At 45.2% G+C, this 19,623-nt stretch overlaps 1 protein-coding gene across 1 annotated transcript in view; it reads left to right on the top strand.

Moving 5' to 3' along the window:
- DDRGK1 (DDRGK domain containing 1) overlaps positions 1-19,623 on the top strand; it is a 137,123-nt gene that overhangs the window by 17,210 nt on the left and 100,290 nt on the right. Inside the window, exon 2 of the mRNA XM_089691170.1 lies at positions 3,165-3,317. Within this exon, the coding sequence (XP_089547296.1) occupies positions 3,165-3,317 (153 nt within the window). The remainder of the gene's footprint in view (positions 1-3,164; positions 3,318-19,623) is intronic.

Below are 19,623 nucleotides of genomic sequence, written 5' to 3'. Positions count from 1 at the left end.
TGGAGATCATATCCCCCCTTATGTATTATACATGGAGATCATATCCCCCCTTATGTATTATACATGGAGATCATATCCCCCCTTATGTATTATACATGGTAATCATATCCCCCTTATGTATTATACATGGAGATCATATCCCCCCTTATGTATTATACATGGTGATCATATCCCCCTTATGTATTATACATGGAGATCATATCCCCCTTATGTATTATACATGGAGATCATATCCCCCTTATGTATTATACATTGTAATCATATCCCCCTTATGTATTATACATGGAGATCATATCCCCCCTTATGTATTATACATGGAGATCATATCCCCCCTTATGTATTATACGTGGTGATCATATCCCCCTTATGTATTATACATGGAGATCATATCCCCCCTTATGTATTATACATGGTGATCATATCCCCCTTATGTATTATACATGGTGATCATATCCCCCTTATGTATTATACATGGAGATCATATCCCCCCTTATGTATTATACATGGAGATCATATCCCCCCCTTATGTATTATACATGGAGATCATATCCCCCTTATGTATTATACATGGTGATCATATCCCCCCTTATGTATTATACATGGAGATCATATCCCCCTTATGTATTATACATGGTGATCATATCCCCCCTTATGTATTATACATGGAGATCATATCCCCCCCTTATGTATTATACATGGAGATCATATCCCCCCTTATGTATTATATATGGTGATCATATCCCCCCTTATGTATTATACATGGAGATCATATCCCCCCCCCTCCCCTTATGTATTATACATGGAGATCATATCCCCCCTTATGTATTATACATGGCGATCATTTCCCCCCTTATGTATTATACATGGAGATCATATCCCCCCCTCATGTATTATACATGGAGATCATATCCCCCCTTATATATTATACATGGTAATCATATCCCCGCTTATGTATTATACCTGGTGATCATATCCCCCCTTATGTATTATACATGGAGATCATATCCCCCCCCCCTTATGTATTATACATGGAGATTATATCCCCCCTTATGTATTATACATGGAGATCATATCCCCCCTTATGTATTATACATGGTGATCATATCCCCCTTATGTATTATACATGGAGATCATATCCCCCCTTATGTATTATACATGGAGATCATATCCCCCTTATGTATTATACATGAAGATCATATCCCCCCCTTATGTATTATACATGGAGATCATATCCCCCCTTATGTATTATACATGGAGATCATATCCCCCCTTATGTATTATACATGGAGATCATATCCCCCTTATGTATTATACATGGAGATCATATCCCCCTTATGTATTATACATGGAGATCATATCCCCCCTTATGTATTATACATGGAGATCATATCCCCCCTTATGTATTATACATGGAGATCATATCCCCCTTAATCTCCTCTTCTCAAGAGAGAATAAATTCAGTTCCTCTAATCTTTCCTCATAGCTGATCTCCTCCATGCCTCTTTGCATGAACACCAACATGACTGCAAATTGGAAGTGTAGCAGATTATCTGACCCCTTATTTATAGGAGGTCAACATGCTCTCTGTTCGTAGACTTTAGGTCCAAACTCTTGTACCACAAGCCAGACATAGATTCTAAATCACTCCATAGACCGTCCCGATCACACGGAGTATATATACATTCACGTGAAGATAGAAGAAGTGCCCCTCATAGTGCAGATTATTCACAAACCATTTATTAAAAAAAGGGAAAACACATTTACAATCAAAATTCTCAGCATTCAATAAAATCACCAAACTTCAAGGAATGGCATTATCAGCTAGTCTTGCGTGATGATGTCACAAGGGAGGCTCCGCCCAACGCGTTTCGTTATAACAGACATCTTCCAGGGCTCCTTGTTGACCAGACAGATGGCGGCGTCAGTAAAAGCCGTCACATCAGCCGCTGCATTGTAACACTGGTGTGCAGTGGGACCGACGTCATGAGGCACCAAGCTTGACGTATCGCACTGTTACCTTCCTTTTTTTTTTAAAATAAACTTTATTGAGACGTCACACAGACACAGCTGGCAGTGGATTACGTTGAACTGCACTGCTAAAAAGTACTCCTGTGCTTATTTTCTTCAATTGATGATGGAAATGTTTTATTCCCGCATCGGGCAGTAGAAAATCCCCTGTATCCCTGTATAGCCTAGCTCCATACCTTGATCTTTGTCAACTGTTGGAATAAATATGTTTTAAAGTAATATTCACTCCTTCCGGCTGACCACCTCCCTGCCCTTTAAGAGTTCTAAAAGGCGGAGGTGGGCGTTCGGGTCATGTGACTGCTGCGATTGGCTGTCACAGCAATCACATGATCGGAAAGCTCCCAATCACAAGTATGCATCAGGGGGCTTACTGAGCAGGGGGCAGGGAGCACGCTGTCAGCACGGTAAGTTGTTTACACAGGGCCGAATATATGCGTTAACAGGTTAAACCCTCTGTGTTTTAGTTTAACACATTAAGCACAATGAAGTAAGCGTTACCCCAGTGTTTACCCCAGCACTCGCCACTTTGCAGCTTTCTCTTGCTCTTTCAGCGCTGCTTCCCTGAACATCTGGTTTTTACAAGAAAGTGTTAACAGTGGACAGTGCGGTCTTCAGCCAGTCTGTTAGCTTGAAGAAGGGAGGAGGAGGACGGAGGCGCACAGTAGTGCCTAGCCATTCTAGGCTATGGGGCTGTGTGTTTCTATTGATGCACAGAGCATAGGGAGACACAGCTCTATTTCCTGCATGCGAGGGTGGCTCCATAGGATGCTGCAAGAGAATGGAGCTACCCTGAAACAGGAATCCTGGGGAGGTGGTCATGGCACCTACTTACACCAGAGGCAAGGTTTAAGAAGCTGCATACTCAGTGATTTTATCAGCTGCTAAAAGTGCCTTAAAAGCTGAGGGTGTAATATCACTTTAACCTTTATAGTGCCTTTTGCGATTATATATGAGTGACAGGTGCACTTTAATATTGTTATTATCCAGGATTTATATGGCGCCAACAGTTTGCTCAGTGCTTTACAATATAACGGGAGACAATACAGCAACAATACAGTTCAATACAAGAGGGATAGGAGGGCCCTGATCCGCAGAGCTTACAATCTAAGATGATTTTGCTTTGTTTTCCATTGTAGCTGACAATGAGCACCAACAGAATGTGGCGGCAGCAGCAGCAGCCAGACCGCGTATCCAGCCAGAGGAGCGGGGCGATGGGATGCCGCGAAGAAGGATGAACAGGGGAATGATGGCCCAGAGGCAAGCACGCCGTATGGAGGAGGAGAGAGAAGGTACCAAATGAAAGTCCTTCATTCTCAGATGACTTTTATTATCTGCTCATTTCAATGACTAGTCTGTGCGTTGTCCTGTTTATGTTAACCCCTTCCAGTCCGGACACTTTCCCTCCCTTCCTGTCCAGGCCAATTTTCAGCTTTCAGCGCTATCACACTTTGAATGACAATTGCGCGGTCATGCAACACTGTACCCATATGAATTTTTTAGCATTTTTTTTTTAGACAAATAAAGCTTTATTTTGGTGGTATTTATTCACCTCTGGGATTTTTATTTTTTTTGCTATATAAATGAAAAAGTCCAGAAATTTTGAAAAAAAGTGTTTTTCTTATAAAATTTAGCAAATTTCTTGATAAATCTTGCCCAAAATTTATTCAGTTATCTTTTTAGTAAACAAAAAAATAACCCAAATTAGTTTATAACCAAAAAATATAATTTTTAAAAACATTGTTTTACATTTTTTTTTTTTTTATATTATTATTTGGTTTTTTTTTTCTAGATTCTGTCACCTTGGCATTACAGTGTCACCATTGTGGCACTGTATTACTTGTGGGGGGGGATGAAGTTTTTTTTTTTTTTTACACTGATTGCTTTTACACCCATAAAGGCTGTAAAAGCAATCATTTCTCCTTCTCTCTGGCTGCATTCTTGCAGCCATTGAGAATTACTTTGTGAGCTGTGATTGGTCACAGCTTGTCACATGGTACAAGGCTGTTGTGAATAGCCCCGTACCATGTGACCTCTGTGATCATTCACAGATTTGACATGTAGTCAGCAATGATGTCAGAAGTGACATCTTGCTTACTACTCTGCATGTGATCACTGATTGGCCAATCAGCGATCACATGATCGGGACCTCACACAGAGGTCCCGTATGACAATCGGTGTTCCACTGTGTCCGAAGGACACAGCGGGCACTGGATCGCAGTTCTGCGTGCTCCCAGGGAGTGCGCACAGTCCAAAATGGCAGGCGCCGTTTATGAACGGCAACCAACCACTGGACTGCTACCATCCATTTATATACTGCGGCCGGACGGCAAGTGGTTAAAGCAGGTATAAAGTGCAAGCACCTCCTGTGCCTGAGTGCTGGACTCTTCTTGGAGCTGGCACTACTGGAAGACCAGGGCAGCACAGTACATTTCTTTTCTCTATTTCTCATATTTTATTTATTAAAGTACATAATTGGAATTAATAATTATATTAATGCCAACATGTTACGCACTGCTGTACGTGGTAAACAGTCTAGCCCACGGGTGTCAAACCCGCGGCCCTCCAGCTGTTGCCAAACTACAAGTCCCATGAGGCATTGCAAGATTGACAGTTACAAGCATGACTCCCAAAGGCAGAGGCATGATGGGACACCAGTTAAATACATGAATACAGTGAAGCTGCCCCCCTATAGTGATACACAATCACTCCAAGTGAAAATCAGGAAAAAAAGGGATATATAGGCGCTACCACAATACACATAAATAATATCGCCAATTTCATTAACCCCTTGCCCTCCTGAGGATTTACCACCCCCCCCCCTTTTCCTGACCAGGCTATTTTTCACGATACGGCGCTGCGTTGCTTTAACTGACAATTGTGCAGTCACGCAACGCTGCACCAAGATGAAATTTACATTCTTTTTTTTTTCCACACAAACAGAGCTTTCTTTCTGTGGTATTTGCTCGTCTGTGCGTTTTTTGTTATTTTTTGCACTATAAACAAAAAAAAAAAGACTGACAATTATGAAAAAATAAATATATATTTTTGGCTTTTTGCTATTAAAGATATCCAGTACAAAAATGTAAAAAATCTAATTTCGGCATAAATTTAGGCCAAAATGTATTCTGCTCCATGTCTTTCCTAAAAAAACATCCCAATATGTGTAAATTAATTGGTTTACATGAAAGTTATAGCGTCTACAAATGGCAGTATTTTTTTTTCTACTACTAATGGCGGCGATCAGTGGCTTATAGCGGGACTGCGGCGGGCATTCTGACACTGGAGGGGAACTGATTTGGTGTCACTGACATCCCCAGTGACACTAATACAGTGATCGGTGTTAAAATAAAGCTCTGACACTGTACTAATGACACTGGGCAGGAAGGGGTTAACATCTGGAGCGATCAAAAGGTTAACTGTGTGTGTTTCACTAGGGAGACAAGCTGTGCAGACAAATACAAAGCAGCATGTTTTTGCTGGCAGGAGAGAGACCTGTGTTGTTTACACACAGCTCTCTCCCCTGTCAGCTTTCTCCAACGATCACCAAGTGCCGGTGGGGAATCTTCCCCTGGGACCCGGTGATTGACATCCGTAGCCGCTAGTGGCGGGCAGGAAGGGGTTAACATCTGGGGTGATCAAAGGGTTAACCGTGTGCTGTGTGTAGTTTTACAGTGTTCTGTGTGAGTGCTTTACACTGGAAGCACACTCCTTTGTATGGCGGTGCTGTGCAGAGCCATACAAAGCAGTGTGCAGGAGCTGACGGGAGAGATCTGTGTTGTTTATACACAGGTTTGTCCCCCTTTGGGGGGCGATTACCAGGTGCCGACCAGGTGCCAAGGCCACGAATGGCGGATTGAGTAGGGCACATGCCCCCTACCTGCAAAATCACGTGTATATATACGTGATTTTGTGCCCCCGTGCCGCCCTGTAGCAGTATTTCTGCTATAGGGCGGCACGGAAACAGTTAATAAATTAAAAGTCTCTAAATAGATAATGTCCATTGCAACACTGTGCATAAGAATCTTCTGTGTCTCTGTTATCACCGGCCGTTGGAACGCACGCCGATCCTGAGGGGGGATCATAGTAGTTGCAGGGTGTTTACATCAGTGCCGATCTTGCATAGTTTTATGTGAATGCAAAAGGTTTATAACTTTTATATTCCTTTTAATCCTCATGAACACGGGACGTTTTTACAGCGGCTGTTTTTGGCTTTTGACGTTTTTTCTACAGTCAGTAAACCCCCCAGCATGTTCTCCTATGTGTCCATGCACACATAGACTGGAATCAACGATTTTTGGCAGGGACGTTTTTTTGGCTGGAAAAAAACCCATGACTCGAGGAGTTTTTTAGCTGTAAAAACGCTCCAGTGCTGAAAAACGCAATAAAACGCTGCAAACCGTCATTTTTGGACTTTTTTTGACTCAGCTAGTTCTGGGAGGGCATTTAGCGTGCACTGTGACCGCTGTGTCCTTTAGACACAGCTGAACACAGAGTGAGGCAAAGGGCCAGTCACAGCAGTCCTTTACCATGTGTCCACTTATGTTTCTGTATGAAACGAAGCAGTGTCAGTTAGTGTCTGATTGCCCGCCACACTATCGCTAATCGCCCCCATTAATAGTATAAAAAAATAGACATTCTAGTATATACCATAGTTTGTAGACACTATAACTATCATGCAAACCAGTCAATATACACTTATTGGGATTTTGTAAAATCAAAAGCATGTAGCAGAATACATTTTGGCCAAAATTTATGAAGAAATTAGATTTTTTTTTAAATTTTTATAGGAAATGTGTTATAGCAGAAAGTGAAAATTTTTTTTTTTTGTTTAAACATTTTCGGTCTTTTTTTGTTTATATTGCAAAAAAATAAAAAACCCTGTGGTAATCAAATACCACCAAAAGAAAGTTCTGTTTGTGAGAAAAAAAATTATATAAATTTAATTTGAGTATAGTATTGCAAGACTGTGCAATTACCAGTTAAAGTAGAGCAGTGCCAAACAGCAAAAAATGGCTTGGTCTTGAGAAGGGTAAAATTTTCCAGGTGGTGTTTTTTTTTTTTTTTTTTTTTTTTTCTCCTTCATTTTCCAGCACTTTTTCTTCTACTTATTTCTAGCTGCAGGGTGGGATGCCAGCTTCTGCAGGGCCTCATGGTCACCCCCTGATCAATGTGATCAGGACTCTGCAGCAGGCTGACTCCACCTACAGCCAAAGGTAGGAAGACTCTGCAGGACAGTGAAGACTGGTAGGTTGTACAGCCAGAGGTAGGAAGACTCTGCAGGACAGTGAAGACTATGGGAGGTTGTAGAGCCAGAGGTAGGAAGACTCTGCAGGACAGTGAAGACTATGGGAGGTTGTACATCCAGAGGTAGGAAGACTCTGCAGGACAGTGAACACTATGGGAGGTTCTACAGCCAAGCCAAAGGTAGGAAGACGCTGCAGGACAGTGAAGACTATGGGAGGTTGTACAGCCAGAGGTAGGAAGACTCTGCAGGACAGTGAAGACTATGGAAGGTTGTACAGCCAGAGGTAGGAAGACGCTGCAGGACAGTGAAGACTATGGGAGGTTGTACAGCCAGAGGTAGGAAGACTCTGCAGGACAGTGAAGACTATGGGAGGTTGTACAGCCAGAGGTAGGAAGACTCTGCAGGACAGTGAAGACTATGGGAGGTTGTACAGCCAGAGGTAGGAAGACGCTGCAGGACAGTGAAGACTATGGGGGGTTGTACAGCCAGAGGTAGGAAGACTCTGAAGGACAGTGAAGCCTATGGGAGGTTGTACAGCCAGAGGTAGGAAGACGCTGCAGGACAGTGAAGACTATGGGAGGTTGTACAGCCAGAGGTAGGAAGACGCTGCAGGACAGTGAAGACTATGGGAGGTTGTACAGCCAGAGGTAGGCAGACTCTGCAGGACAGTGAAGACTATGGGAGGTTGTACAGCCAGAGGTAGGAAGACTCTGCAGCACAGTGAAGACTATGGGAGCTTGTACAGCCAGAGGTAGGAAGACTCTGCAGGACAGTGAAGACTATGGGGGGTTGTACAGCCAAAGGTAGGAAGACTCTGCAGGACAGTGAAGACTATGGGAGGTTGTACAGCCAGAGGTAGGAAGACGCTGCAGGACAGTGAAGACTATGGGAGGTTGTACAGCCAGAGGTAGGAAGACTCTGCAGGACAGTGAAGACTATGGGAGGTTGTACAGCCAGAGGTAGGAAGACGCTGCAGGACAGTGAAGACTATGGGAGGTTCTACAGCCAAGCCAAAGGTAGGAAAACTATGGGAGGTTGTACAGCCAGAGGTAGGAAGACGCTGCAGGACAGTGAAGACTATGGGAGGTTGTACAGCCAGAGGTAGGAAGACTCTGCAGGACAGTGAAGACTATGGGATGTTGTACAGCCAGAGGTAGGAAGACTCTGCAGGACAGTGAAGACTATGGGAGGTTGTACAGCCAGAGGTAGGACGACTCTGCAGGACAGTGAAGACTATGGGAGGTTGTACAGCCAGAGGTAGGAAGACGCTGCAGGACAGTGAAGACTATAGGAGGTTGTACAGCCAGAGGTAGGAAGACGCTGCAGGACAGCGAAGACTAAGGGAGGTTGTACAGCCAGAGGTAGGAAGACGCTGCAGGACAGTGAAGACTATGGGAGGTTGTACAGCCATAGGTAGGAAGACTCTGCAGGACAGTGAAGACTATAGGGGGTTTTACAGCCAGAGGTAGGAAGACTCTGAAGGACAGTGAAGACTATGGGAGGTTGTACAGCCAGAGGTAGGAAGACTCTGCAGGACAGTGAAGACTATGGGGGGTTGTACAGCCAGAGGTAGGAAGACTCTGCAGGACAGTGAAGACTATGGGAGGTTGTACAGCCAGAGGTAGGAAGACGCTGCAGGACAGTGAAGACTATGGGAGGTTGTACAGCCAGAGGTAGGAAGACGCTGCAGGACAGTGAAGACTATGGGAGGTTGTACAGCCAGAGGTAGGAAGACGCTGCAGGACAGTGAAGACTATGGGAGGTTGTACAGCCAGAGGTAGGAAGACGCTGCAGGACAGTGAAGACTATGGGAGGTTGTACAGCCAGAGGTAGGAAGACTCTGCAGGACAGTGAAGACTATGGGAGGTTGTACAGCCAGAGGTAGGAAGACGCTGCAGGACAGTGAAGACTATGGGAGGTTGTACAGCCAGAGGTAGGAAGACTCTGCAGGACAGTGAAGACTATGGGAGGTTGTACAGCCAGAGGTAGGAAGACTCTGCAGGACAGTGAAGACTATGGGAGGTTGTACAGCCAGAGGTAGGAAGACGCTGCAGGACAGTGAAGACTGGGGGGTTGTACAGCCAGAGGTAGGAAGACTCTGAAGGACAGTGAAGACTATGGGAGGTTGTACAGCCAGAGGTAGGAAGACGCTGCAGGACAGTGAAGACTATGGGAGGTTGTACAGCCAGAGGTAGGAAGACTCTGCAGGACAGTGAAGACTATGGGAGGTTGTACAGTCAGAGGTAGGAAGACTCTGCAGGACAGTGAAGACTATGGGGGGTTGTACAGCCAGAGGTAGGAAGACTCTGAAGGACAGTGAAGACTATGGGAGGTTGTACAGCCAGAGGTAGGAAGACTCTGAAGGACAGTGAAGACTATGGGAGGTTGTACAGCCAGAGGTAGGAAGACGCTGCAGGACAGTGAAGACTATGGGAGGTTGTACAGCCAGAGGTAGGAAGACTCTGCAGGACAGTGAAGACTATGGGAGGTTGTACAGCCAGAGGTAGGAAGACGCTGCAGGACAGTGAAGACTATGGGAGGTTGTACAGCCAGAGGTAGGAAGACGCTGCAGGACAGTGAAGACTATGGGAGGTTGTACAGCCAGAGGTAGGAAGACTCTGCAGGACAGTGAAGACGATGGGAGGTTGTACAGCCAGAGGTAGGAAGACTCTGCAGGACAGTGAAGACGATGGGAGGTTGTACAGCCAGAGGTAGGAAGACTCTGCAGGACAGTGAAGACTATGGGGGGTTGTGCGGAAACCCACACACAGGCAGCTAATGACAGACAGGCAGTACACCGGCTCAGGGGCTGAGGCTCACTCCAGGAATGTATGTTGACATGGTCGGTGTGTTATCACATCAGCTCCTCATACTGTATGTGACTAGCACTGCCATGCAGGGGCTGAGGGTTTTCATCAACTGGTCCCAATGTTCAGTGAGTTGCACACGGGAGCTTGGAAGGGGCTGCAGGTTGGGCACCAGGGGTAGAAAGCATTGCAAAATTATCTACAAATGAATTAAAGGTTATGTATTTATTTTTCTGATTTTGTGCTCTTTTCTAATGCATCAATAATAACGAGAAAATACTATTTAAGGGGAGAAGGGGATGAAGGAGTTAATTAGGGTTGATTAGGGTAAACTAAGGGTTGCCAAATGGTTAAATAGGAACAAATTTTATAAAATAAAAATGTCAGAAGGATAATGCGTACTGCACACACGTTGGGTACTTTTATGAAGTATTTTAGGAAGTGGGCAGCATGCTTAAAGTGATTCTAAAGGTTTTTTTTTTTTTAAATAACAAACATGTCTATACTTACCTGCTGTGTGCAGTGCAGTGTTTTTTCACAGAGCAGTCTGGATCCTCTTTTTGAGTCTCCCGCAGGCGCTCATGTCCCCTCCCTCCTGTCGGGTGCCCCCACAGCAAGCAGCTTGTTATGGGGACACCCACTGCTCTGTGTGTCCATTCACACACGGAGCTGTGGCTTGGCTCCGACCCATCTCTCTTCTCATTGGCTCACTGGCTGTGATTGACAGGAGTGGGAGCCAATGGCTCCTGCTTTTTTTTAGCCAATGAGATGAGGGAGTCCCAGGATAGCCGAGACTCCAGTGCACATCGCTGAATCGAGAGGGGGCTTAGGTGAGTATTATTGGGGCTGGGGGGGATGCTGCACAGAGAAGATAAAAAAACCTTGAGCCTTTAGAACCACTTTAATGCCCACAACTGGTTAAACTGCAATTTGTAGCTTTTGGATAATTTTCTTTTATACAGTTCTTCCACCTACCTGAGTGCTGCTCGCCATTCATTTTAATAGGAAAGCTGTACTCCGAGCAACCACTTGAGACCAACGTGTGCCTTTCCCATTGGAACAAATGGGGCCCTGGCGTGACTGTACTGTACAAAGCAGCCATTTTCAGGAGAAAGGCTGTGCTGTTCCCTGGGATGGCACTAAGGGTGGTATGTAGTAAAGTAAACCTCTACAAAGATACAGTGATACTTTAAACAACCTCAGGTAGTGCTTCTGGAGTATTTGAGCTTTGGACCCCAGTGCCATACACTGACCTTTTAGTAGCTTATGTGACTGCCAATGAATACATTCATGACATGTCACAATATTCAGCAACAATATGACTTTTTCATAAAAGAATTTGCCCCTCCTATGGTGTGGGTGGAAGGAAACATCAGGCCAGTAAAGACTCTTTTTAAAGAGAGGAAAGGAGTGGATTTTAAGATCATACATCTTCCAGGACATCAAAAGGAGGTCTTCCCTCCCCAGTAATACTGATCCAAGCTGGCCAGGTCCACCATCCCTGGAGTAGAATCTGAGCTGGATAGTGTGGGAGGCTCCTACAATTAGCACGAAGGCCTTCAATATCCATGTTTCCATGTTGTTCCTGCTAAGTCTGATGAAACACAAAGAACTTAGGCAGTGAGTTTGAGCTTGTCCAAACTTTTTAAAACAAATCCTTCATACTTTAGGAGGGCCAGTTGCCCACTATGGCCAGTGGGAGTAGAAAATGCCTTGGGCTTGGTGGTCATTAGGAGGAGAAACGGTGCCTCATTATTGGTATCGGTGGAAGAAATAGTGCCCTGTCATTGTCATTTGTGGGAGGAGTAGTGCCCCATCACTGGTATCGGTGAAACAAATAGTGCCCCGTCATAGGTATTACTGGGAAGAATAGTATCCCATGGTTAGTATCAGTGGCAGCAATAGTGCCCCTTTATTGCTTTCAGCGGGAGGAATAGTGTTCCAGCGTTTACACCAGTGAAAGGAAGTATGCCCCATCATTGATGTCATTGGAAGGAAGAGGGCCCACTGTTTTCAATTTGAGGAATTATGCCCCAGTGTTGGTGTTTGTGGGAAGAATGGTGCCTCATCATTGGTGTCAGTAGCGGGAAATAATGCCTTGTATCAATGAGAGAAATAGTGCCCCAAGGGCTAGATGAAGGAAAGCAAATGGCCACATCTGGCCTTTGGAGACCACTGTTCTATGAGCCTTGTGTTTCCTGTTTTGGGTGGGCAAAGCCACACTCTCATGTGCCATACTGGAAGTTTCCTGGAAATTGGGTTTCCAGGTAGCTATTTGTTATTTATTTTTTAGGAACTAAACTTTTTTGTTTTGTGAGAACTGTAGCGAAAGGAATGCAAAATTGGGCATAACTTAATAAATACAGTAGGTCATTCAAATTTCATATCTTGTTAGGGTAACTCTTCCTCTATAGTAACTCCTCTTCTTCTGTTTCATTGCAGGTAAATAATGGATTTCAAGCAGAAGCAATGTGCCACCATTGAGTTCTTGATGAAGGAGTGGTGCAGGCTGTCTGACATCCATAGAAGGCTACAGAATATTTATGAAGATGACACCACTGACAATAGCAACATCTTGCCATTGGCAATTCTTGTCAATGGTGTCATCTCTGTAAACATTCTGCAGTCTTCTGTGAATGGCAGACAGCCTGTGCTCTTCTTTTTCATCAAGAACTAAATGGCGGCACTTTGCTTTTGCTTGGTATCCATTTTTTCCCCACAATGAGAACAAAGTTTGAGTTACTATAGGAAGAGTTACTCCACCAACATGTGAAATATGAACAACATATATCAGTTAATGAAAAGTTATGCCCTCTTTTGCATTATGTATGGTACAGTCCTATTTGTGCTTTTAAGGCAGCCTTTGATAAAATCTGTGACAATCCTGGTCCGGAATGAATCCATACCAGAAGCTGATTTGGTAGTTTGGCTACGCCGATATGGTGAGGTTCTCACCTCACTGCGAAAGGTCCTGGATGAGCTTGGTATATGGACAGGGGCCTGGACAGTGTCACTGCAATTGAGGGTGCTGGGCAATGTGGTTCAGCACCTGCCCTGCTCAGCTTTTCTGGGGAGAGATAGGCTGACCGTTTTTTATCGGGGTCAGCCTAAGTTTCGTAACAAATGTGGAGAGAAAGGCCACTTTGCATCATCCTGTACCATCAAAAAGTGCTCACTGTGCCAGGATTTAGGCCATTTGGCCAAAGAATGCACCCAGATTCGGTGCTATTTGTGCCAGCAACTGGGTAATCTGTACAGTCTGTGCCCAGAGGCACTACACAACCTGCCAGGATTGGTGGCTGAGCTGCAGAGGCTGGATAAAGAAGACGAGGCAGCTGATGCTATGGAGGAAACTGTTTTTGCCCCTCCTGTGTCTGTTCCGTCTGTTGTGTTAGATTCTGTTTCCTGTAGTAATGTCATCCCTGAGTCTGTCCCTTCTGTTCCATTCTGGCTCCCTTTTTAGCGGAGGTTTTTAACAGCTGTCTAGAAGAGGGTTCGCTCCCTCCCTCCATGAGGCAATCCGCTGCAATTCTTCTGTCAAAAGGTGAAGACCCCTCAATGATTGAGAACTGGTGCCCCATCAGTCTTCTCAATGTTGATAGAAAGATCTTGGCAAAGATTCTTTTTTGGCGCTTGTCGTCAGTAGCAGGCGATTTGTTGTCCAGCCATCACTGTTTGGTAGAAGTACCTTTTCAGCAGTTTTGGCTATTCGGGAGGCTTTGGAACGATGCAGGGCTGCTGGATGGAGAAAGTACTTGCTGGCATTGGATCAGGCAAAAGCTTTTGATCGAGTGAATCACGAATATCTATGGTTGCTACTTGGTAGATACGGCCTGAAGGGGAGGTTTATAGATTGGCATAAGACATTATATAGAGGGGCTGAGAGCTTCCCACTTGTTTATGGTTGGGTTGGGTCTTTTGAGGTTGGCTCTGGTGTGCGCCAGGGATGTCCTTTGAGCCCCCTGCTATATGCTTTCACAATCGACCCCTTTGTAAGAAGGCTAGAGGGTGCATCATTGTGCGGGGTGCCTCTGAGCATTGCTGGTGCGCCGCCTTTGAAGGTCATGGCCTATGCTGATGATGTGTCTGTTATTATCTCTGGGACTGAGGAGGCGCAGGAGGTGGTCTCTGTTGTAGAGCAGTACATGGAGGCTTCTGGCTCTAAAGTCAACAACGAGAAGAGTGAAGTTTTCTGGATGGGTGAGGAGGGTGAAAGCTTCGAACTTCTGGATGCCTTCCCGGGGCCCCAGCAGGAAATTAAAATTTTGGGCATCAAATTTGGTCCTGGTGACTATGGTCATCAAAATTGGGAAAGCAGGTTGGTAGGTGCCAATTCCAAAGTGGCAAGTTGGAAGAGATGGAGGCTTTCCTTGAGGGAGAAGGTTGACTTAATCAAAACTTACCTGATCCCAATCTTTTTATATGTCAGCTTCATCTGTATCTTGCCAGTATCTCTCTATGCACGGGTCTACAGCTGTTTTTTCCAACTGTTATGGGGAAATAGGCTGAACCTGATCAAACGCAATGTAACTTACCTGTCCAGGCGGGAGGGTGGCCTAGGAATGGTCAACCCGATAGTTTTCTTTTCTTTGCGCTTTTTAAAGTACAATCTTGGTAACATGTTTGCAGAGACCCCGCCGGGATGGGTGGGTATTTTTCAGTCTTGGTTTAAGCCTTTTCTGCATTGCTGGAAAGATGGCAGACCAGTGAAAAGTCTGAGAGTCCGACATGGCAAGTTCCCGGCTTATGTTGCCCCATGTCTGAAAATACTTTGGCAGTGGCAGGTGACAGTGGAGGATATCAGGTCCCTTCCCAGAAAGCTTCTGGGGGAGAGGATTTTGGCTTCTGCTTTCAGTGTGTCACTGGCCTTAAAGGATTGCCCAGGCTCCGTAATGAGGGAGGGGTTTCATTTAATTAACCTGGAGAGAATCACTTTGAAGTTTAGGGATCAAGCCTAGCTCACACTCCATGGAAGGCTCCATGTGAGAGGGAACCTGAAGCACCGCCCTGTGGATGATCGGGATTGTCCTAGAGCAGAGTGTGTTGGACCACACACTTTCTGCTCCAGTGTCCCTTTAACATAGAGGTGTATAAAAGCGTGGGGAGGGTTCTGGGCATCCCCTTTCTCTATCACATGAGTTATGCAGAGTGGGTGTACGGGGAATTCCCAGCTCGCTGATTTGGATACACTTTTTTTTAGTTAGTATAGTTCATTACTTCTCATGGAATGCACGGTGTCAGTTTACCCTGCAGAAGAAAGTCCTCCCTGTAGAGGTGGTGGTGCACGATATTCTGGGTGAGGTTGGGAGGATTTGGGGTCTTGAGAAGGGCAGGGAGCCTCGGGCGGTCTGGATGAGGGCGTGGAGGAATATCAGACCTGCCTTTGGTGAACTGTCCATCTCTGGGTAAGGGGCTCTTATTCTTTTTCACTTCTTAGTTTTTGTTGGTTAAGATATTCTTTTTGAAGAAGGGCTGCATGCATAATGGGGGCGGGGTTGTTTCTTGACCTCTCAGGTTTGATGTCTGGTGTAGTGATGTGAGTTGTAGTAAGATTTATTCCCCCAGTTATGACATGTTCATTTATGAGAGGTTTGCTTTTGACTGACAGCAGATTTTGCTATATTTAATTTGGTTTTTGTGTAAATATGTATATAATTATTCATTTATGTATATTCTGTATTGTATGTTTATTAATTGCAAGACTTTTAATAAAGAAAAATTGGGAAGAATACTCCTTACATTGGTGATCAGTGGGAAGAATGCTCCTTACATTGGTGATCAGTGGGAAGAATGCTCCTTACATTGGTGATCAGTGGGAAGAATGTCCCTTACATTGGTGATCAGTGGGAAGAATGTCCCTTACATTGGTGATCAGTGGGAAGAATGCTCCTTACATTGGTGGTCAGTGGGAAGAACGCTCCTTACATTGGTGGTCAGTGGGAAGAATGCTCCTTACTCGAGTTACTGTGTAAAAATACATTTGAAGGAGTTCCTTGGTTACAGAATACAGCTTTCATTTTATAACATCAGCATTATCATTACAATAGTTAAGTTACCTTGACAATCCAATATGAGATTACTTGAAAAATTTCCTTTCATGTTGTGAGTTCAGTCTGTCTCCTGGCTGTCTCTTTCCACAACTTCCTGGGTTCCCTGCATGCTTTGCAGCTTCTTCATTTCTAAGGACTACATACAGGGGGCTTGAAGGTATAACTAGATTGTGTTTTTACAGTGCTTAGCATAAATGAGTACACCCCAGCATACAGTGCTCAGCATAAATGAGTACACCCCAGCATACAGTGCTCAGCATAAATGAGTACACCCCAGCATACAGTGCTCAGCGTCAATGAGTACACCCCGGCATACAGTGCTTAGCGTCAATGAGTATACCCCGGCATACAGTGCTCAGCGTCAATGAGTATACCCCACCATACAGTGCTCAGCGTCAATGAGTACACCCCAGCATACAGTGCTCAGCGTCAATGAGTATACCCCAGCATACAGTGCTCAGTGTCAATGAGTATACCCCACCATACAGTGCTCAGTGTCAATGAGTATACCCCAGCATACAGTGCTCAGCATACATGAGTATACCCCAGCATATAGTGCTCAGCGTAAATGAGTACACCCCAGCATACAGTGCTCAGCATACATGAGTACACCCCAGCATACAGTGCTCAGCATACATGAGTATACCCCAGCATACAGTGCTCCGTGTCAATGAGTACAACCCAGCATACAGTGCTCAGCATAAATGAGTACACCCCAGCATACAGTGCTCAGCATGCATGAGTACACCCCAGCATACAGTGCTCAGCATAAATGAGTACACCCCAGCATACAGTGCTCAGCATGCATGAGTACACCCCAGCATACAGTGCTCAGCATAAATGAGTACACCCCAGCATACAGTGCTCAGCATACATGAGTACACCCCAGCATACAATGCTCAGCATACATGAGTACACCCCAGCATACAGTGCTCAGCATACATGAGTACACCCCAACATACAATGCTCAGCATACATGAGCACACCCCAGCATACAATGCTCAGCATACATGAGTACACCCCAACATACAATGCTCAGCATACATGAGCACACCCCAGCATACAATGCTCAGCATACATGAGTACACCCCAGCATACAATGCTCAGCATACATGAGCACACCCCAGCATACAATGCTCAGCATACATGAGTACACCCCAGCATACAATGCTCAGCATACATGAGTACACCCCAGCATACAATGCTCAGCATACATGAGTACACCCCAGCATACAGTGCTCAGCATAAATTAAGAGTACAAAGAAAAATGCATGGTGGTGGCAGTGTCCTTCTGTGGGGCTACATGAGTGCTGCTGGTGTCGGGGAGCTGCATTTCATTGATGGTATCATGAATTCACAGATGTCCTGCTCTATATTCAAAGAGAAGATGCTACCATCACTCTGTGCCCTTGGTCGTCGTGCACTTTTCCAACATGTCAATAATCCAAAACACACATCTAAGGCCACTGTTGCATTTCTGAAGAAGAACCGGGTGAAAGTGATTCAGTGGCCAAGTATGTCTCCTGATCTGAACCCAATGGAACACCTATGGGGAATTCTGAAGAGACAAGTTGAGCATCTTGAAGAATGGAAAAAGATCGATGTTGCAATATGTCACCAACATTCCATGCCTAGAAGACTTGGTGCTGTCCTTACAAATCATGGAGGTCATACACAAAATACTAGATGGAGTAGTTTTTGTTGTGGGGTGAATTAATTTTTGCTTCAACTAATTTGAGTAAAACTGAAGATTTTGTAATCTAAGTTATATTATTAACCTTACTGTCATGTAATGAGTCGAACAAATGTTCTCTAAGGCTCCATGCACACGGGGTATTTTGATAAAGCTGGTAACGTTAGCTGTGTAAAGTCGCGTTAAAAACTTGACTTTTTTAGTGCTTTTGCATTAGCGTTTTGCGCCGTTTTGCCTCATTTAGCAGCGTTTTACCTCCCTTTTTTTTTTTTTTACCCAAAAAAATTAGATTTTGGTAAAAAAAAAATCCAAATACGCCGGTTTGGGGCGTTTTACCGCTTTGGAGTGTTTTTATAGCTAAAAAACTCCTCTAGGAAAAACTAGTCTTGGGTTTTTTTTTTCCAGCCAAACGTCCCTGCTAAAAAAAATATTGATTCCAGTCTATGTGTGCATGGACACCTAGGATAACATGCCGGGGATGGACACCTAGGATAACATGCCGGGGATGGACACATAGGAGAACATGCCGGGGATGGACACGTAGGATAACATGCCGGGGACGGACATGTAGGATAACATGCCGGGGATGGACACGTAGGATAACATGCCGGGGATGGACACCTAGGATAACATGCCGGGGATGGACACATAGGAGAACATGCCGGGGATGAACACCTAGGATAACATGCCGGGGATGGACACCTAGGATAACATGCCGGGGATGGACACCTAGGATAACATGCCGGGGATGGACACATAGGAGAACATGCCGGGGATGGACACGTAGGATAACATGCCGGGGACGGACATGTAGGATAACATGCCGGGGATGGACACGTAGGATAACATGCCGGGGATGGACACCTAGGATAACATGCCAGGGATGGACACATAGGAGAACATGCCGGGGATGAACACCTAGGATAACATGCCGGGGATGGACACCTAGGATAACATGCCGGGGATGGACACCTAGGATAACATGCCGGGGATGGACACATAGGAGAACATGCCGGGGATGGACACCTAGGATAACATGCCGGGGATGGACACGTAGGATAACATGCCGGGGATGGACACGTAGGAGAACATGCCGGGGATGGACACGTAGGAGAACATGCCGGGGATGGACACGTAGGATAACATGCCGGGGATGGACACCTAGGAGAACATGCTGGGGATGGACACATAGGAGAACATGCCGGGGATGGACACGTAGGATAACATGCTGGGGATGGACACGTAGGATAACATGCCGGGGATGGACACGTAGGATAACATGCCGGGGATGGACACGTAGGAGAACATGCCGGGGATGGACACGTAGGATAACATGCCGGGGATGGACACATAGGATAACATGCCGGGGATGGACACATAGGATAACATGCCGGGGATGGACACATAGGAGAACATGCTGGGGATGGACACATAGGAGAACACGCCGGGGACGAACACATAGGAGAACACGCCGGGGACGAACACATAGGAGAACACGCCGGGGACGAACACATAGGAGAACATGCCGGGGACGAACACATAGGAGAACATGTTGGGGGGTTACTGGCTGTAGAAAAAACATCAAAAGCCAAAAACAGCCGCTGTAAAAACGTCCCGTGTGCATGAGGACTAAAATTCAGTTTTGTCAACATTTTGGAAGTTGTTCTTGCATTCACTGAGATGTTGATTCAAATCTTATTTTTCAAAAGGGGTGTACTCTTTTATGTGAACACTGTATGTCTTTCTATCCATCTTTCATTTAGAAGTGTTGTATGAAAACAACGACTTTATTGGTTGGTT

This window comes from Staurois parvus, unplaced genomic scaffold (genome assembly GCF_062004578.1).
Source record: "Staurois parvus isolate SC_StPar_1 unplaced genomic scaffold, SC_StPar_1.0 ptg000552l, whole genome shotgun sequence".
Classification (NCBI taxonomy): domain Eukaryota; kingdom Metazoa; phylum Chordata; class Amphibia; order Anura; family Ranidae; genus Staurois; species Staurois parvus.
Note: the sequence above shows the minus strand (reverse complement) of the source record. Positions and strands in the feature narration are given on the sequence as shown.